Source organism: Pinus tabuliformis, chromosome 4_1, assembly GCF_031772625.1.
Source record: "Pinus tabuliformis cultivar Carrire ecotype Pingquan chromosome 4_1, CPIR1, whole genome shotgun sequence".
In the NCBI taxonomy this organism is placed as follows: Eukaryota; Viridiplantae; Streptophyta; class Pinopsida; order Pinales; family Pinaceae; genus Pinus; species Pinus tabuliformis.
The window spans coordinates 509,205,535-509,228,324 of record NC_142303.1 but is presented as its reverse complement, the minus strand read 5'-3'; the positions used below and the strand labels follow the sequence as shown (position 1 = coordinate 509,228,324).

Sequence of the window (22,790 nt, the reverse complement as noted above, 5' to 3'; positions counted from 1 at the left end):
ACTATCACTTGAGAATACTTCCCTATATCTTACCATGAGTCATTTATATATGTACATCATAACATTCTAAAATTATAACAAATGCTATCACTTGAGAATACTTCACTATATCTTATCACCAGTCATTTATATATGTACATCATAACATTCTAAAATTATAACAAATGCTACCACTTGAGAATACTTCCCTATATCTTACCACCTCATATATATGTGTCATTCCTCTCTATCACATATTCATATAACAAGAAAAAAAACTAATATATCATGTATATCGTAGATCCCATATTTTATTCTTCACATAAAACACCACCCGCCCTTATCTATAGTGACCAATATGTACAATATTGTGGTCAAAAGTAAAACTTTAAATACAATATTTTAAAAATGTCCACAATAATTTAATGTCTCACATTTATGCCATTACAATTAGCTTTATTCTCTGGCATGGTTTCTATATGAAAAAGCTCCGTGCACATGTAAACTAAACAACGGAGCTACATGTGCTCGCAGTGATCATTTCACGAATCAATTTGTGCGGACAAGCAAATACAAGCAGTCGCTAATATCTCGTATTCATTGTAACGAAATTTCCTCTCTCCGAGAAGAAAGCCTGCTTTCACATTGACAAGAAATGTCTGTAATACGAACCAAATAACAAAGTGTGCGTTTAAGATATTGTGGTGTCTTCACTGTAATAATGGTCAGCCATCTATATCAAATAGTACTTGTCCAGCTTATAGCTATGACTAAAGGCAATATATAGTGGGGTTAATGTATTATCAAACTGCGTAATAAGTTGGTGGTTTGGATAATATCAGAGGATTTTTCGTGGCGGAGGATTATGGAAAAGAAGTCGAGTGCAGCGGTATTGCAAATGACGACGACTGTGGATAGTGCTGAGGTTTAGTATTTTCTGCTTCGGCGGCCGTACAATATGGAGACTTTGCGTTTGCATTAAGCCTGCACGCCAGAACAGAACACACAACTTTTATTTATAGCTTTTAGTTATCATTTTCAATTGCAGACAGATCAAAACGGTGGGTCAAGAATAACCAGTCAGCTAAAATGTGTTTACTGTTCTTCGGTGCAACATATGCAACTTTACATCTCTGTGTAAAACAAATTCAGAATGCATACAGTACAAGGACATGCAACCAATCAACATACAGCTGCAGCAGCCTATTCACTCCAAATGGGTGCATAATGTTTATAATGCAGAATGAGAAATGCGAAGTCATTATGGTACCTGTGTTTGCGCTTCTCCAGGAAGCGTTGCAGGGAATGCTTCCTCGCTATTGGAAGATCTGACCATTAAGACATTGAAAAAGCAATCAGTATTATTAATAGGGACAGTTTGTAAGAAATAGTTTCTATGTTAGGTTTAAGTTAATACAGTCCTCTCATTAGGAATTTAGGAGACCTTTTCTCCCTTTAGGGTTAGAGTTAGATTCCTTTTAAGCCATTGAGAAACTTGTAGTTTTAACTAATTTGTTATTAATATTTTATAAATATTTTTAAAGATATTTAAAAAATCAACTAAAAATAACACTATCACTTAACCAAATCTATCTATGCTATAACACAGACTCCCAGAGCCTGGTACATAAAAAATGAGGAGCATTTTGCACAGCAGGGCTGAAAGAGAAACTCTTATAATCTTAGCCCTTACTGCGCAGAATCATTGCTAGAATGTATATGCACTTAAAAATTGCATCAATCTATGGAGATATTTATTTTTTATTTAAATATAATATAAAACGCTCAAAATTCCAATTTCATACATAATCAAATTCAATTTTGTGGAAAAATTCAAACAAATCTCATAAAATTAAATTTTAAAAATAATTAATTCTTTATTATTAATTTTACTCATTATTTTGTATATTCTATATTATTGGGTTCCAATATTTTGAAATAGGTTTAATAGGTTTATTAAATCATAACTATAGGTTTAGTAAAAATGTGAATGAGGAATATGCGAAACTCATTATCACAAATATTATTAGAATTAGAATTTGCTTATCTGAGTTACAAAAATTAATAAAAAATATATTATAAATATATGGGCTGTCTTTAATTTGAGTGTAGATTTTTCGAAATATTTCAGAATGCTGAGGAAAATACATATTAAAGATTTATGGTTGGTGTTTATTTTGAGTGTAGATTTTTTGGGTATATTTTAGATATGAAGGAAGATACATTATTAACCATTGATTTTGTTGTGATTATATAATTTCTAAAATAATTTCAAAATCTCCCTACAAACAATTAATATTATTGTCATCATTCCCGTTCCAAAATAATCCAAAATTCGATCATCTAAATAAAATGAAACTAGTGACCATAAACATACCTGGAAACAGCCTACAACTAGCAGGTTGGTGTTGGCTCCCTGAGCCTTCCGATGATGATTTTTTCAGCTCAGTGATCTGCGATCCACAGTCCTTCTGGACTTCAATACGTGGATAACTGCAATAATTTCCCGTGCTGGCAATTAGCATGATGGCTTGGGCCTGTACCACGAAATAGATACCATTATATTCTAAAATAGTTCCTGCAAATATTATAAGGGCCTTGTCCACAACATAACCGTTATAATCCCCCTACCTTATCTGCAGGAATATTGTCATAAACGTTTACCGTTCCACTATAGAAAATGGTCAATTGCACACCAGATTTCTGGCCTGGAATCGTGGGTGCAGTGGGCCTGCATTCAAAGATAAACGAAATTAGGGTTTACATAGCAGAACTATATGGATGGGACTGCTGCAAATACATTTCAAATACCAAAAGTTTAGAGTTTAGAGGCTTGAGTTTGGGATGGAATTTGTTTTTATATTTTTTCTAATTTTTTACACAGGGATTTAGGTGAAGCCTTGAGAAATTTGAACATGAACATGAGTATAACTAAAGTAAATCGATTCCAAACACAAAAATTCTAAAAGCCTCCAGAAATTTGTACATGAGTATAATTAAAGTAAATCGATTCCAAACACGAAAACTTTACAAACCAAAATTAGTGATAACACTTGCTTACATATTATTTGTACCCTCTTACACTGCCAACTTAAAAAAAAAAACATAAAATAAAAGCCCAACTAATTATTTCACCCTTTGCAATTATAGACTTAAAAGTAGTCACAAACCCAGAACAACCATCGTGATCATCATCCGATTGCGCCGTGTGGTCGAATCCACTGCTAACTTCTATTGGAGATCCAAAACCTGAGTGGCTGGGGAATAAATGAATCGAATTAGAACACTTTTCGACAACAGAGAGATCCAGTTGCTGAGGAATGCCCTCTGTAGCTGAGGGCTTATCAAGTCCATTAACAGTCCTTCTCCAAGGAGAGAAACCCTTTTCCTCGTCACAATGCTCTTCAAACTCCAACCCACCTCTTAATTGTGAAGTAAAGCTCCGCTTCTCACAAAAATAGTTTTTGAATGGACCATCACACCTCACAGCATTCTTATTCTTATACTTGGCCTCTGCAACGCCTGTAGCATTCATGCCGGCCTGGTCCTCTTGAATCCCCACAGAGTTGGGTGCTTTCTTCATTAACTCAGCCTTCTCCTTCTCTCTCAGAATACCAAGGAAATCCATGGCTGCAACAAAGCGTTCAGCCATTAACTTTATCGAAATTCTCGAAGTGGTTGAAATGAAATCCACAATTCTCACTGAAAATTTCTTCCCTATCACGAGAAGCTTCGCGGAAAGGCGCAGAAAAGTTTTCTGAAGTTTCCGTATCTTTATTATTTGAACGTGATGAATAATAATACAGCGAAAGTCACGCCATCTCCACAAATATGTCCCCCTTCTCGCTTTCCAGTGGTCAACTGGCCCCACATTCCATGTACGGCATGGTCTGAGCACTGTTAATAGTCTTGACTACTGAGCTCTTTCTGTCGAAATCCTTGTGAGCTTTTGGATAGAGACCCAACACTTCAAATCTTGGTACAATTTGTGAGGGGTACCTCTGGCTTAGAAGACTATGGATCCACTATTTTTATGAGATTGTGTGAAAGGTGATTATAAGTAGGTCATGTATCATTTCAATGTTGGGAGATAAGATATTGACAAATGCTTTAATGTTCGGATGAAAGATAGTGAACAATGCTTTACATCTTATTTCAAATGTTAATTCAATTATGTTTTTTTTTTCAATTAAACTCGAGAGTTTTAATTCTAAATTAAATGGGAGAAGGCATTCATAGGGCTCTGCGAAATTAGGTTGATTTTGGATGGTACAATTTATTTTCTAGTCAACTTTTTTTTCTTAAATTTAAACCTTAAATTTAATAAAGACTATATCATCCAAGTTATTTTTAGTCAACTAACTATGAAATTTATATCTATTTTATTATGATAGAATACAACATACTTAATTTTTTTTTATTTGTCTAGATGATAAAATACCTGAGATAGTCATGGAATTTAAACTAATAAGATGAGATAAAATTAACATTAACTAACCACTATTTTATTTATATGGGAGAAAGTATAAAATAGATAAACATAAATATATTTAAATTTTAAATTAAAATGGGAAATGGAATTCTTTTATATTTAAAGCCATTATAGAATTTTATTTAATCAAAAATATATAATTTTCATAGTTTTTATTTTTAATTATATTTTTTATTTTTATTTAATTATTTATAGTTTTTTATTTTTATTAATCTTATTTTTTAAATATAATTTAGAAATATTTATGTCAATACATATGTAAAGTATCCACACTTTTAATTTAATTATTAATAATTATTACATAGTTGATAAAATGTAATTTTCAGAAAATATTCTAAAATATTCAAATGACTCACTGTTTTTTGAGAATGTAGTATTGACGAGCCATGATAGGAGGCTATGATATTTTAACAAAGCCTATATACACATTGAAAATTTTGACAACTAAAAAGAGCTAAATCTTAAAAAATTTCATGAGTGATAATGAATCCCCATAGTAAAACATGATGTTATATATATATTTTTAAATATATATATGTTTGACTATATATTAATTCTATTAATAATAATAACAATAAAAATATTTTAATTTTTATTAACATTTACAAATAATTTAATTCATATAACTATGCTAATATATGCTCATAACATATTGCAATCTCTTTACATTTTTCAAATAGAAATAAAAAAATATAAAATGTACAACACCACTTACCTTTATTTAAATTTGTCACTTTCATATTAGAAGTACTTAAAGTTTTAGTCATGGACAAAATTTTTTGACTGAATTATTTGAACATGTCCACAAAGATAATAATTCCGACAGCAAGGGATCAAATCTTTGAAGATGCAAATCTTTGGTTGTTTTGAGCAACACACACACATATTCAATAATTAACTCTAGATCTCCCAAGTAAATGATCAAATCTCTCAAGATGAAAATCTATGTTTTTTTAAGCAACACAGACACACATATATATTCCTTTTGTTTTGTAGAGTATATATATAATTGACATTGAAATATTTTATTTATGGTTCACATTATACACATTGAAATGTTAATACATGCCTAAATTATATTTGGAAGTAGAAGACAAATATCCATAGAACTCTACCTATATAAAATTATTTTTGTTATATATATATATATATATATATATATATATATATATATATATATATATATATATATTATTTTTGTTATTATTATTTAAAATGTTAACTTCCCATTTAAAAATCAATGAATAAAAAATATGAAAAAAAAATATTAATAGAATAAGAATTATATATGTGTGTGTATGTGTGACATTTAAATCATTTATTTATGATTCACGTTCTACACACTAAAATACTTATACATGTCCCAATCATATTTAGAATTATAAAACATATATCCATAGGAATCTCTCTCTATATAATTATTTTGTTATAAATATTTTTTAAAATGTTTATTCAAACACACGCACATAATTGTTATTTATATTTAAAATGTTACATGTCAACTTGATATTTAAAAATGAATGAATTACTAATCTCCCAAAAAATTCATTCTCTATTTCTTTGTATATAGAATCCATATTAAACTTCTTTAACTCATATACATACATACATATTATATTTGAAATATTTTATTTATGATTCACATTCTAACATTAAAATGTTAATACATTTTCTTATCATATTTCAAAATAGATAACATATATCCAATGAACTCTCTATATCAATTTTTTTTTTTGTAATAAATAGTTTTTAAACTATTAGAAATTTATATAACAACTCCATGCTAAAAAAAAGAATGAATTACAAATTTACCTATTAAACTTATTAATGGAATATTATATATATATATATATATATATATATTTTTGTCTTATTAATATTTTTTAAATATTATATATTAACTCTATATTAAGAATGTAGTAAGTTATACATATCTTTTTCAATGAAAAGAAAAAATATAAGAATATTTTTAATTTCAAGTGTTTTGTTTCTCCCTCTCTCTCTCAATATATATATATATATATATATATATATATATATATATATATATAAGCTTGATATAAAACTATGTTATTTAAAATGGACATCGAAATATTTTATTTATATCTCACAATAAAACAAATTCTTTTATTAGTGTATTTGTATTTTTTATTTTGTTTTTTATTGTAATTTTTCTTATTCGTATTTTTTTGTGTTATTATTAATTTTTTAGTTTGTTATTGTAAGCATTATTTTATTATTTTGAAATGTAATGTTACATGATACCATCTCTGTCATACTAGGTTGTAGAGAACTTGTGGACACAATAAAAAAAATATAAAATATAAAATTGCAAATTGCAAATTTTGAATTAAAATTGCTTGATAGAGAAAAAAAAAATTAGATCTCTTACAGCAAAGAATTACATCTAGTGAATTTACTCCTAAACTTGAATACTAAATTCTTAGCTCTTACTCTTTCTTGAAAGAGGTGGAATTATGATAAGAAAATTTTTAAATTTAAATATAAGTTATTAGTATTATTATTACATGATTTTCTTATTTTTTTTTATTGATAATGTAAGAATTTTAATCAATTGTAATACGCCTAGTGAAATCATTTCTATAAATAACTTTTATGATTTTAGAAGTTTGACATCTGATTGAAAAGTTGAAAAGTGAAAAGTGAACATTTTATGAGACTGTAAATATTTATTTCTATTAATAAATTAAAATTGTTTTACTTATTATTATTATTGCCATGAAACAATTAAAATCAGTTATGGTCCAACAAAAAATATGGAGGACAAGAATGGGAAAAGTACTTCATTTTTGCAAAGGGGAGAGGATCATTTTTGGTTGATCTTATCATCAAAGCTAACATGACTAGAGATAAATATAATGAGTGGAAGACATTTAAGAAAAAAATTGAGAAATAAAAGTAATATGAATTTAAAAACAAGGTACCAGTGGGAGATAAAGATTGGATCTATGTTTAGAACTAGTAGGACACTACTTGGGCTCGAGGAGGTGAAAAATAATGGAGGGTTTCTAATTAGTTTCCCAGCAGGAAAGGAGCCTAGATCTTCGGGGTAGATAATGAGATTGTAATTCAATGGTTTGGAGAAATAAGGCAAATTCTATTGTATTTCCTTAAATTTTAGATAGGTATTTGACTTGTCTATGATCTTGTATTAGCTATGTCAAGTCCCATGATCAAATATGATTGAAGAGGAATAAGATTGATAATGTAAAAGTATATATATTTGTGTGCAATGGGAAGGGTTAGGAAAAATGAGAAAGGGTTACTAGAGATCCCTAATGTTATTTTTTTTAACCTCGTAGACTCTAGGTATCTCTTTGTTAAGAAATTACAAATCAGGGAGCCTAGCACGAGGATCCCAACATTGATTCTTCTTTGAACATAAAAAGTGAGCCAATACTCTAACATAAAAGAAAAAAAAAATGGGGTTTGGTAGGATTGTAATTAAGCCAAAAATATGCTTATATGTGTGTGTGTGTGTGTGTGTGAGTGCGCAAAAGGGTGCATGCTACTAAAATTTTATAACATAAAATAAGCTATAACTGGAGTAGGTATCAGGGTTTGAAATAAGGTTAGCATGCATTTAAGATGGTTGAAATAAAAAACATTATGGTTTACCTATGAATGCATGCAGTCCTTTCTCATATTTAATAGTGCCTCTCTGGGAATTGTATTCAAAAACCTAGTAGTCAAAGTCTACAAGGTTTACCCTCACCTATAAACTAGCCTATAGAAATAATTATACTTGTAATATATGTGTATGTATAAAACTCATCGTGAAGATATTGTAAATTAAATAACATAGAGAAGTCAATCAAAGAATCTTGATACATATAGAGAGCAACTCATAAGAAATAAATTACATATGAATATAACTAAGAAAATATAATTCCCAAGTATTCATGATGAAAAGATAAATATTTCACGGTAAATATAGGTAACATAGGAAACCAAAAATACATCATAAACATTCAACAATCCAATGTATTAAGCATACAAAAATCTTGAGTCATCTTATCTTATGGTCATAGCCAAAATATGTGAACTTCATGTGTTCTAGAAGAAATAAAGAGAAACCCATATTTGGCAGTTCGCATAACTATTATTGCTACAAAAACTTGGTCCTATGCCCTTTGTGAAAGTAAATTTCAAGAAAATACATAACATCGAATAATGTCCCTTGGAATATCCAAAATTTTCTTGTAGGGTTAATGGAACTCTACTATGGCTTACCATGGTAGAGTACTAACATAATTTCCCAAAACAACTCCAAGAGAAGACTTGTGATAAATCCATGAAGCCAGAGCCATAAATACCTCAACGGTGCTAGAAGAATAAAAATAAACCCTCGATTTTTTTTTCCCTTGAGTTATGAAGACCAAGATGAAGACTAATGTATAAATTACCATAATTATATGCCAAAAAGTGTGAGGGAAGGAAAAAGGAAAACCCAAATCAAATTTAGGAATAAATGAGGTGACAATTATCTTAAAAGAGAAGGAATAATTCATCTCCATTGTCAAGCACAACGAAGGTTTTTGTGCTTAGAACCCTTAGTGAAGAAGGAAAAAAACCGCACTGTAATGAATGAAAAAATAGAATAAGGATTTAGAAAATGGGACCAAAAATATTGGTTATACCAAAGAAGGTCGAGGGGGAAGGGGAGCACATGAAATGGCACATAAAACCCTTTAATTTCATGTAGAGACCATAGAGAGGAAAACTACACATTCTTGCGGAATTAAGGTATATAAAACTAAACGAGTCTAATGGCAAATGCATTCAAGAAAAAGAATGTAATCTATAAAAGAAAGAGGAAAATAACCAAATTAAGAAGAGACTAGGGTTAACCCGAGCATAAACCCTTTCTCTATTGACATCTATAATAAAACTAATCCATGAATGAAACCTTCAACTTTAGAAATATTCATTGTGGAAACCTATTGGATAGAGGATAGACCCTAGCATCCTATTTTCCTTCATAGTTGCAGATCTTTGCTCTAAGAACCAACCACAGAAATGGCAACGGTAGTGCAGAAGGGAGGGGTAGTCCATTACCTTAACCATTCAAGGATAGATCTCCACCAATGAAGGATTAGTACCAATCACCACCATCCATATTGTTTCCCATGTGACTCGAGGATGTGCTAGCCTAAGGCCTTAAACCATATGCCCTCCATCATGTGAATGAAGCATAAATGGACCTATCCAAAATTAAACCATCAAAACCATCAAAACCTACAGAAATCATCACCATAAATTGTATCCATATAAAATCTTATTTATAGTAGTGCATAGTGATGAAGCACATAGAGTTTACCTTGGCTCTAGCTAAATGTCTGCCCAAAGAAAATTAACAATAACATTTAACAAGTTTGTGTCTATATATATTGTAATGTACCTCCTAAGCCTACTCGGAAAATTCACCTCTACGCTCCCTTAATTTGCATTTTCTCTTCGTTTACAGTTATTTTTCCATGGTCAATACTCCTAATTTTACTACTGAATCACATCCAATAATGAACCATACACCATAGACACAATATTACATACCTTTCAAGATCATCCCTTAGTCATAAACCACAACTTGGAGAAAATAATGAATCATGGTATGTACCCCAAAAACTTCATGAAGGTCTCCATGAAACCATTAATAGAACATTATCTTGCATCCACCTCCGCTAACATGGTCATGAATCATATTTTAGGCATAGTAAAAGATGTTACTGTCTTAACCTTTATGCAACATGCAAGAATAACTAAACTAGCCTCAACACATAACGTAGATATCTCAAATCATAAACTATACAATTAGAACATTATACCCTACTGTTCCACATGCATCAAGCTCTCATGCATACATGTTTGTCAAGTGAACTAGGGGTACTAATTACATTAGAGGAATCATATGTTCCTTTACTAAACATAGTGATAATAAAGTTTAGATTTAATAGATGTGTCACACATCCTTGTATGTTCAACTTACAAACATGGTTAACATAAGTAGTCATGCTTAGGCATAATGGTCCTGTGCAACTTCTATCCTGATTAAGATAGATCCATGTCCCTAGCCATAACAATTACCTACTATGCTTCTACCTTCTCGATGTAGTCAAAGTCACATGCATAAGGATGATATCATTCATCATACATAATCAAATGATCCTACTACCACAATTACATGTAAGGTTAACATGGGTATTTGCATAGTTAGTCAAGGAGTAGCATTGGATGGATAACATAAATAATCTCCATTATAATTTATCTAGTTGAGCCTTATTCACAACTAACAATTTTACTTAGTAGCTCAAGCTTGGTTATTCATTATCCTAACAAAATACAAGTTAGCACCAATAATACGTAAGATCCACATATTATGATCATGAATAGAAATTTCATTATGTGCCAACATTGTCACATGCATCCATATAAAATTATCTCATATATGCCATGAATACCGGTAAATCTACCTACGTATAATAGTCACATGCATTCCTTCAATCACTCCCATAGCGAGGAAACTCAAGCAAATTTTTTCATAAGCTAAATAGATTTGAAACACAGAGGGAAGAAAACATCTTATAGAACATCCAATGCAAGTGTATCTAACTAGATTGAAAAGAGTATGAGCACTTGGAGAGTGGAGCACCACCGCCCAACCATGAATCACCTTTGATCCCCTGTGAGATGAGGTTCTTGCCATGGGTCAACTACCTCCAATTGATCTATTCAATCGGTATTTGATACCTTTTTTTATGATATAGTTTCCTTTAGCGGCGCCCCTCTCTTAGGTTGATTTTTAATCCAATTGCCTAGGCCTTTTTTGGAAAAGCTCGCGTTTATCTCCTATGAGGCTTTTCCTGATAAAATATTGCCTTTATCTCCTACAAAGCATTTATGTTTCTTCATGGATATTTATCTCCAATCCATTCGATGGATATTTATCTCCAATCCGTCTAGCTTATCTAGAATCACATCTAGAAGCTTTATCATGAAAGATTTATCCTATCCCATTCCTCAATGGGATTTGTCAACAATATCATCTCTTGGTGTCTCGATTTTCCAAGTGATCAATTTATTAATTATTTAATAATGTACTTTCTTTTCATATTACACATCATCCTAGCTTTCCTCATCTTAGGCTTGTAATAGTTTGACACATAAGAGAGGGGTGTTACAAACCCCCCCTCTTAAATTTTACACTATCCTCGATCTATTTCTACATCCTCATTCACAGGTACTTGTCTCTGAAACCACAACTTCTATGGCCTTGTCATCTAATGCAAATCTACCAATATATATATATATATATATATATATATATAGACACACACACACACACACACACACACACACACACACACACACACACACACACATATCAGTTACAAGGAGTGCTCTGAGCACATCTCCTTCCATCACTACCTGTAACATTGGTTTCAAACAATTTGTAAGAAATTTTAGATACAAAAATTCAAGTAGGTTTACCACAATCAATATCATAATTTGATATATAGTCTACTATCTGAGTAGCTACAGTTTATATTTCCCATTATGCATTGTATTTACTAAATGCATGTTCTCCCCCTGCATTCTTCCAAGCCTTTGTGTTCTTTCCAAACACTTGCTTCCTACAGTTTAACAAGTCAAATAGTATATTTTCCAATCAATATGTACAAAATATCATAATAGGTTAGCTCATGGATAACCATCATAGCCATATATATTCATTAGAATCATAATCACATGTATGCCAAGATGTAGTTAAACCGTTGTTACTTATCCTTGAACCACTTCTTAGTTCCCTTCTTATGTACTACCTCCAGATCGGTTTCCCTACCAGACACCCACCCATTGTCTTCATGCATACCTGTACACAATGTGTATTACAACACACAACTATACATGTCATATATTATTTTTATGCAATATATGTATTCATACTGGTATCATATCTATCGTTTGTACATAGTACTATCTGTACTATTGGCACATCATACCCATGTCCATTGCATTACCTGCATGACATATAATTTATTCACATGTTTCCAATCATGTTAGTATTATGCCAAAAAATACTTCTTTACCTTTAACTAAGTGGAACAACTGTTCTTAGTTTATAAGAAATTTCATGGACCTGTTCCATTTCTGCAACCAGTGAAAAAGTTATGTCATAGTATTCAAATGCTATCTTTAGAAAATCATTTTCCCGTCTCATGTGGTTGCAAAACAATATCATCATAGTAGTATCATACAATAATCATGCAAACTATAACTCAATCATACCCATAAATTTTAGTTTTGTCAGTTACATCTATGACCTATACAAGGTTTAACAACAATAGAATATATCTTCTGCTTAATATTCTAAAGAAGACTATTAACTATGATACTTAGTATATCATAGATATTTGAAGTTTAATAAACTTCTTAGATTATTTCTAACCAAGAAAAAATTTGTTCAGTACTTAACACTTAACAATTTATGTCATGTGATTGATTATTTCCCTTTTTATACCTCAACATCTTGTTGTCCATGCATAATTTAGTGTAGATATAATCTCATTTCCCTTTCTTGAGTTATAAATGAAAGTTTTATTGTTTCCAATTCTACACGCTTTTAGTTTGTAGGTACTATGATCTCTGGGTAGTTACATGTTAACAACTCCTCTTTAACATTAAATCACCCTTAAACAATAGATCAATTATCAATTTTATGAATTCTTGCATGGTTTATGCAACATTTCTTATGTTGTCCTATTCAACCTAGACACATTATCAATGCAATCTAACAAGAGAACCTCCCAAAATTTCTTGGTACAAAATATGCATTTCAATTGGTATGATATCAGTCTATTTGAATAGATTTATGGATACCATTTAATTGACCCAGTGGCCCATAAAATACAATTTGTGCTTCTTATTAATTACCATGGTTTATATATTGCTGTACTCAAGGACACTTATAGGTCAAACTATGGATGTCCAATGAAAGATGCATATGTCACGATATATAATAACCTGTTAAAGTTAGGTTCCCCTTAATCACACTTTCTTCCAACCGAAGAAAACATCACATTCCAAAATGCATTGTATATAGATGCATTAATCAAAGGATTAAATTGAAATACAATTTGTACAATTACATAGTCTTACACTATAACATGTTCTTACAATCTTAACACTATTTTATCGGAACCTTTACCGTTGCATAATAGCTTAGAATTTATTCTAGGGTGGAACCCAATTATTTAACCCCCAACATTTGATGAGGTATATAATTTACCTTTGGATTTTTACTTATGAACAAGTTGATATTTTGCCTCTTTTTATTTGTGAGTTACCTTACTAGAGTTTAACATTTCCTCTTTTATATAATCATCCTTTCAAGTATTAAGTGGGATTTTATTTAGCCATGTCCTTTCAGGAAATTATACCATTCATAATTTGTTTTTATTAAAATAGAATGATGACCATATCACATGTGAGACTCCTCAATGTCTCAATTCAACATCACTCCCGAATCAAGCCCAATAGTAACATTCCAAAACAACAATTTATGAACAATCCTTATAGCAGTACACCATGACTAGCAACATAGCACATCAGCAATTCTATATCTATATTTGAGTTCTTCGTAAACACCCATCTCATGAGCACAAGTCTCAGCCAATTAATTTGTTGTAACATAGCAATTTATGCAAGAAAGGGTCATTATCACAAGTCTCAATTTGAATATCTAGCAGTAATATATCAAGCACAATAACTAAACTGTTCATCATAACCATCACACTATGATGTCTATTTGTAATTGAAATTGACTCATTACAAGAGGTATACCCAGTATGCCTCACGAACTCAAATAAGTTAGCTATAATTTCATTAAATGTATATGAAAATTAGTAGCCCAGCGAATTCTTGTATTTATCAAGATTTTGTATTCTTAACTATTGCACACAATCCTCAAGTTTGGGTAGTCTCTAATCATTAGTCTCATTAACCAAGTAGGCTGATGTTTCATAAAATTACTAACTACGTGGTAACTAGTGGGTTAACGACCATCTTATCTAGTGCTTTCCACCTTTTATGATAACAGAAATCATCTTTCCCCATAAAATTTAGTTGAAATTTCAGTTTTGAAATTTTCTTCTACTACAATATCATAGATATTCAAAGGTTTCATTATGCATCTTGAAGGAAATAGTTGTTTTCATACTGAACATTTGACCTAGATAATTTCACTTAATGAGTCTTTCAAATTCCATCACATTAAACATGGAAAACTATATTAGAAGACTTTTCTAGGTAAACACAAAACCCATAATCATTTGAACATCTCGAATTTATCTAGCTTCAAAAGAAATGCTCACGGAGAATATTTAAATATAATAAGCACAATAATTCCAACCGATATCCGTTTAAACTTATGATATATAATATTAATTTTAATATCTCTTATTTAAAGGTAAGGAACCACTTCTTTGTTCCAGCAACTAAAGTAAGGCTCAACATTTGTACAGTTACATTTTTTCTTTAGGAAATGGCATCCAAATCCACCAATGCATTGAATTTAATTAAATTTAATCCACTGCTGCATGTAAGGGTGACAAACAGAAGACTCGATGGCTCAATCAGAGGAGGTTGAATAAATGCATGCAGCCTATCATTGCATGATGCATGCAAATGTGTCTCATGATGGAGACATGATGGTCGCACCCGCATGTAAATATGTGAGTGGTTTTGAATTCTAGGATTTTGTAATTAGTAAGGAATTTAGATACACCTGAGAATTTTTAGAGTAGATCATTTTCAGCAATTATCATTCTTTCCCTTTCCATATCTATAAAGACTTGTATGTATTTTCTACAAAATTGCAACAAATTTTCCTAACTACTTTGATACAACCCATGTTTCAACAAAGCATAGATAATCTAAACAATGTAATGATAATTAAAAAATATTAAACCAAATTTCCCAAAGACGTAATCTCTTACATGTAGTTTTTATTTATTTTCATTGATAAATAGTTAGAAATTTATTTCCTTTATACAAGTCTCTCCACATCTGCCATAGCCATCATCCATCCTAAGCCTGTGACATCGATATAACTCATCGATTCCAGTATTGCCGACATGCGTCACTGCAAGATGATTAGTATGACTAGGAGGTCATAAAAGTGGATCGCTTTTATAAGTTATGAGCCAGAAGTAACGATGTATCGTGCTTATTTGGATTCAAAATAGTCAACCCATAACACAGTCAACAAAAGAAAAAAATCTATATAACCGTACCATCATTGACCTTACAAGGAAACAAAAATTTTAATTGTTCAATTCAGTGGAAATAAGTTTTACCTTCCTAACCGGGAGGTAGGCATGTGGATCCAGGTGAATTGGTCATACCGCACTATGCCAAAGCTACATCTCCTAGCCGCCAACCATCACTGGACAACACTACTTGATAATAGGGTTTCTAATGCCTACATGCACGAATCCATCCTCTCAACAAAGCATCGGAGGATTATGGCTTCAATGCCTCTATGAACTCTTTCCCACCTAATCACCACCTGCAGGGCTACCTTCGCCCGTTAAGCCACTATGAGGCCCTCCGTGAGGAGGTCAAGAGTAGCATCGTGGTGGTTACGACAAAAACAATGCTACACCCTTAAGTTCCACTCATAATACCCATTATTGGTAGTGAGTGTTGTGCGTACTGTCCATACTATATCTATATCAAGCTAGTTCGAGCACATATACTTGCTCATGCTATTGACAGAGAATTGAGTTGGCCTTCTTCTTCATGCGTAACCTCTATGCATAGTTGTTATAGACATTTTTGTGCCTCACAGCATGAAGCATGAAATGTCAATAATCTAAGGGATCCAAAGTCCCTAAACATGTTGTTCTTACCCATAGAGGAACAAGGTCAGCAAACCACAGCACTTCAGATCAGTTCTCCACCTGAAAACACTCAAAAACAAGCAATTTCAGGATCATGTCAACTGCTCCACTGAGCATCTACGTTGAATGTCAACTGCTCCACTCTGTACCTGCGCTGAATGTCAAATCTAATGAAGGCTACCTGCGCTGGGCGAGATTGGCCAAGTGGCACAGTTATTCTGCAAGGTGTCAGGTGCCCAGGAAGCTTCTAAAATGACACTTGGATCAGCAAATTCGCCCTATGATGAGTAAGAGGTCCTTAAACTCCAAGTGGAAGCTAGGATCTCCAAGTGGACTCAAGAACTGGAGTATAACTGAAGAGGGAGAGGACACAAGTCAACTTCATGTCAGTCTCAAGCTGACTCATCCTTTCTCCAAATATCCTATATATAGAGCTCTCTCATGAGGTCTAAGGAGGCTGGAATTTTGTGAATGTAAGGAAGTGCTGTTGGTTTGTGTATAGAACTATTGGGTGATTGCTTTGAAGGAGGTGAAGAGGAGATTTCTTTCTGCTGGGAAGTGTTGCTGGATTGGGCCTCTTATGGTTGTAACACTCTCAGAACTTTACTTCTTCCATTAATAAAGCATTTGAGGTTCTTCTATATGCATGTGTCTTTGTGGCGTATTGATGCTTGTATATTTGATTTATTCTAATCCTTGAATCAATTATGGATGTATGCTTCTTGTAGTTTCCTTTTCTTGTGCTTTTGCAGGATCTTTGTGTAGCTGGGCCAGTGAAAGAGCAAGGAGCTGGGAGCAAGCAGCAAAGAGGGAAGATTGGATCAACCATTAGCGGAAGATAACGGTTAGTGGATCTCTTCCTCCTCTCTCTTACATCTCATAAAGAAGTAATCTTGAATAGCTTTGCATTCGGTTGTTGCTGAGGTACTATCACCCTTAGAGTGGGATAGGGTCATTCCGTATTGGATACTTTTCCCAACAACAATAGTGCACTCAGTTGAAGACATTATTCCTCCTTCTGGTTTTTATATGTGTTTACCCCATGGATACAATTGAGTGTCGTGGAATATAAGGATAACTCTATCCTGCCCATGAGGATATTCATTATCTCAATCAATGCCTCCAATCGGCAGATAGGCATTCACACTCGATCAACCAGAAACAACCGTGTTACAACTTTTCCTTGATTCCTCCAGATCTCTGGTAAAACAACCTGAAAGGAAACATTTAAAAGAAACAACAGTCTTTTCTCAATTCGATTGTCAGCATGACTCAAAAGCCTGTTGCTTTCTCCAACCCTTCTTCCTAGAAAAATAAGAATAAATGTTATTGCCTCCACATCTGCATGGCTTTATACACCAATGATCATTAGATATTGATTGTAGATAATATTTAGCTGTATCTTCTTACCATTTACGATCATCCATATATTTAGCATGTTATGTATTACCCTCTGCACTTTTTGGGGTAATTCTTATCCGTAACTAGTACAACGATCACCATGATCAGAAAGGGTAAGGATGTTGGCATTATGGCACAGGTGTGACACTATGGTACAGGCGTTGTCCTTGATGGCAACTCTCTCTGATGACAGATCTCAGTTCAGACTACAAGAATGAAGAGAAAATTCATATACGCAGGTTCATTAAGATCAAGTCGCGTATACACGCAGGTTGGACTTTACAAAAGTGTGTATGTATACACGCACTTTCATGCAAAGAAAAGCGTGCATATGTTGGAAATCTTACCTTTGGTCCATGGCAGTTAGTCCTTGGAATTTGAACCTATGGTTTTGGACCATGGTATCTCGACAGACGTGTTGATCCCTAGTATTGAGTCGATGGTATTGGTTTATTATGGTTTTGGACCCTGGTATTAAGGAAGGCCTAAAACTATAAAAGAGGAAGGAGATCATTTGGCAAAGTATTATATGAATTATTGAATATCTGATATTGTGATAGATCTGGAATACGGGTGATTGGGTTATGGTGCAGATCTAGATCTGAATGAAGGTGGAACTTGAGCGCAAAAAGGATAAGGACTATTGATGGATCTAAATCTCAAGGCTTGAACATTGGTATCTCTGTATGATTTCGATCTATTATATGTGGTGCACTCTTGATCTATAAATCTGGGCTAACTAATGTCTGAATGCTTAAAAGAATAAATTATCCTTTATAGATCTGTACGCAGGTTCAGTGAATTAAAGATGCGTATATACGCATTTTCTGTGAATTAAAGGCGCGTATACGCAGGTTGGGTGTGGTACAGAAGCGTATACTCGCAGGTTGATGAATAGTGAAGTAGCGTATATGTCTTGATTTATGTTCTAGCTGCTTCTGTTTTATTGCTATAGTGTTCTGGGTTCAGAATTGGTGTTTGATTACAGTTACTGTGTTCTGGGTTCAGTGATCAGAGAAGTGCTTAGTTGTTTTCAGCTTTTGATTGGTGAAAAGGAGTTTGGGTTATGTAGAAATTCTTGATGTTTGATTGATGTTACTTGTGGATCCAGTCTGAAAATTAATGAAACGAGGTCCCTGAAAGCAAAGAGAAGGTTGCAGCCTTCTGCAGGTAGGAGCCTGCATACTAGTATCTCAAGCTAGTACAAGAACTAAGGGGGTTGGAGCTCCCTTCCAGGAAAGCTGGAAAACGAGAGAGAGTTGTAGCTCTCTGCAGGTTGCAGCCTGCGTACTGGTAAAGTCTGCTCCAGTATAAGACATTGTAAAGAGAAGGTTCTAATTAAAAGAAGATAGAGACGAATTGCAGCAGGGGGTTTTCACCCACATTGGGTTTCCTCCTTATATCTTGTGTTCTTGTGTGTGACTGTCTTCTGCTCTGCTTCACTGTTTCTGGTACTGTTTATGTGCATCAGAATCACAGATTAATAACTGGCATCTGAAAGATAATTCAATTATAAGTCTGATTTATATACGTTGGTTTCTTTATCTGTAGTTGCGTATATACGCGGGTTGTTTTAACTGAAGTAACGTATATCATCTGGAATTTAAAAAGGAAATATTTGGCTTAATAATACTGATTCACCCCCCCTCTTAGTATTATTTACAACAATTGGTATCAGAGTAGGTCCTTCAGAGAAGCTTGATCGCTTGAAGGAAGATCATTCATCATGAGCAACTACGAGAGGGAAGCATCAATCAGACCTCCTATTTTTGATGGGACAAACTTCAATTATTGGAAGGTAAGAGTTACTGCCTATCTTCAATCTCTTGGTACAGAAGTTTGGGATATCATAGATACAGGCTACGCTTTTCCTTCAGCTACTCCTACAGATGCGGCCGAGAAGAAGAAATATGAAACAAATGCTAAAGCAGTCAATACTCTGCTAGGATGCTTATCTCAAACAGAATTCGTGAAGGTTATGCAATATAAATCTGCAAAAGAAATATGGGACAAGATTGTCTTGAGCTACGAAGGAGATGAACAGGTAAAGTGTGCTAAACTTCAAACCCTCAGGATTCAATATGAAAATCTCAGAATGTATAATGATGAAAGTGTGGCTAACTATTTCCTTCGGGTAGATGAGATTGTTAATTGCATGAAAAACTTGGGTGAAGAAATAAAAGAGGCTATTGTGGTTGAAAAAGTTCTAAGATCATTGTCCCCCAAGTTTGAATCTAAAGTGTCTGCAATAGAAGAAAAAGAAAATCTACGAACCCTTACTATGTCTCAGCTACACGGAATTCTAACTGCTTATGAAATGAGCAAAGGAGGTCCATCTGATAGGAGAGAAGCTGCCTTCAAGGCTTCAGGCAAAGGAGAGTACTATGAATCAAGACATGAGTTAGAAGAAGAAGAAGAATCAAATTTTGTCAGAAATCTTCAACGGGGTGCTGGACGGTTCAAAGGTAAGTTGCCCTTCAAATGCTTTGCATGTGGAAGAGTGGGTCACTATGCTGCCAAATGTCCTCATAAGGATAAGATCGACAAGGGAAATGAACCTATTAGATGGAACAAGAAACAGAACGCAAATAAGAAGAGCTACTACACTCATGAAGACAGTGATGGTCTATCAAATAGTGATGAAGATGAACGAGGTAATGACTATAAACTTTTAATGGCCTTTGAAGATGATGACTACATGGATGCTATAGATGTGGATAGCTTTTATGATGAAATTTATAAACTCAAGACATGTATAGAAGAAAAGAATATGATCATTGATACTCTACAATTTCAAATAGATGAAAAGGAAAAATATCTTGAAAAGTTAGAAGGTGAAATTGTTGGCCTTAGAAAAGAGATTGAGAAAACAAAGGCTATTAATCTTAAGTTTGTCAAAGGATCTGAAACTCTGGATGAGATCATCAATGTACAACGTTCTCCACTAAACAAGACAGGTTTGGGGTATAATGGAGAAACTTCTCAAGCATCCACCTCAAAGAGTTATCTTGATGCAGCAAGAAGAAATGAGCAAAAGCACAATCGAGATCACCAAGTAAAGCAGGGACGAATTACATCAAGAACAAACAAAGACTATCAGGTAAACCAGGGGCAATCCTTCTTAAGGGTGAACAAAAGCTACAACCAGCCATAGGTAAAATCTTCTCAATTTGATTCAAGAATGGATGACAATAGAAATTACAATCATTTGGCTGGTAGATTTGATAACCGCAGAAGTTTCTTCAATGGACAATGCTTCTCTTGCCATAACTTTGGTCACAAAGCAGCTCAATGTGTTGCATATAAAACAATCATGACTAGAGAAGCTCAAAAACATAGAAGTATGTCAGGGATCACAAAAAGGACCTATAACAACTTTTCGTCTCTTGAAAATGAAGTTGAATGTTCTATTTGCAATAACTTTGGTCATGAAGATTCTGAATGCAGGAGCAGGTTTCCGCAGACAAAGGAACAAGCCTCAAGCACAAGAACATGGAGAATAAAGGAACCACAAATAGAAAGATGTGGGATAGCCTTTTATGCAGACGGACAGGAAAATCTATGGTACATTGACAGTGGATGTTCGAAGCATATGACAAGTGATAAAGAAAAACTTGAATCATATTCTGCTTTAGAAAAGGGAAAGAAAGTTTCTTTTGGAAATGATACTCCTGCAGCTATAAAAGGAAAAGGCACTGCTCAATTGAAAGAAAAGGTCAAAGATGGAAATGTTTTGTATGTTGATGGCTTGAAGCATAATCTTCTAAGTGTCAGTCAAATGTGCGACCAAGGAACCGAAGTAATATTTCAATCAAATGGGTGTTGTGTTCGTGATCTTGATACAGGGAAAACAGTGATCAAAGGAAGAAGAACTCCAAATAATCTATACATATTTGAAGAAGGACAACAACAATGCTATTTGAGCAAGGATGATGAACATTGGTTATGGCACCGAAGACTGGGGCATCTAAGCTTTTCACAAATAAGGAAGGCATGCAAATATCAGGCAGTTCGTGGTCTTCCAGATATCAAAATTCCAGACAACACCATATGCAAATCATGTCAGTTTGGAAAACAAACCAGAACTAACTTTCTGGAGAAGGAAGGATCAGCTAGCATGCCTCTTGAGCTAGTCCATACAGATGTATGTGGTCCTTTTAGGAAAAGGACACCACGAGGAGAAGAATACTTGATATTATTCATTGACGATTTCTCCAGGTTTGTTTGGCTAGGACTTATGAAGCACAAAGATGAAGCATTCGAAAACAAATCCTTCAAAGCCTTGGTTGAAAATGAATCAGGTTACAAAATTAAGTGCCTCAGGTCCGACAGAGGTGGGGAGTTTACCTCAAATGAATTTTTTGATTTTTGTGAAGAACATGGGATAAGAAGGGAATTCTCCACAGCTAGAACTCCTCAGCAAAATGGAGTGGTAGAAAGGATGAACAGAACAGTCCAACAAATGGCTCATGCTATGCTTGATGAATCCGGAACTCCCGCAACTTTTTGGGGTGAAGCTGCATATGCTGCAGTTGTTATTCTCAACAAAACAAATGTCCGAGTGAACAACACTCAAACTCCTCATGAGCTATGGTATGGTGAGACTCCTTCGGTAAAGCATTTCAAAATTTTTGGGAGCAAATGCTATATTAAGAATACTGATGAGCAGCTTGGCAAACTTGAACCTAGAGCAGATGAAGGCATTCTTCTTGGTTATTCTCCCTACAGCAAAGCATATAAGTGTTACAATAAAAGACTTGGAAGAATTGTTGACAGTATTGATGTAATGGTTGATGAAAAAGGATACATCCCCAGGCAAGTAAATCATGAAAATATTGATGAAGACTACTCTCCAAATCAGGCAGATGATGAAGAAGAACCCCAAGAGGCACCAGAGGAACAGATAAGGATAGAAGAGAAGACTCCATCCAGATATGTTCAGAAGAATCATCCAGAATCTCAAATTTTGGGGCAGAAAGAGGCAGGTATACAAACCA

At 33.4% G+C, this 22,790-nt stretch overlaps 1 protein-coding gene across 1 annotated transcript; it reads right to left on the bottom strand.

Annotated features, from left to right (window-relative positions):
- Window positions 1-253: 253 nt before the first annotated feature.
- Window positions 254-3,742, bottom strand: LOC149176786 (protein TIFY 10b-like). The gene is made up of 5 exons (XM_089423194.1): window positions 3,150-3,742; window positions 2,611-2,710; window positions 2,357-2,516; window positions 1,250-1,307; window positions 254-963 (listed from the first exon to the last, which is right to left on the bottom strand). Exons 1-5 carry the CDS (start codon window positions 3,629-3,631, stop codon window positions 843-845), a joined length of 921 nt encoding a protein of 306 aa, XP_089279320.1. The 5' UTR covers window positions 3,632-3,742; the 3' UTR covers window positions 254-842.
- Between the last annotated feature and the right edge of the window lie 19,048 nt (window positions 3,743-22,790).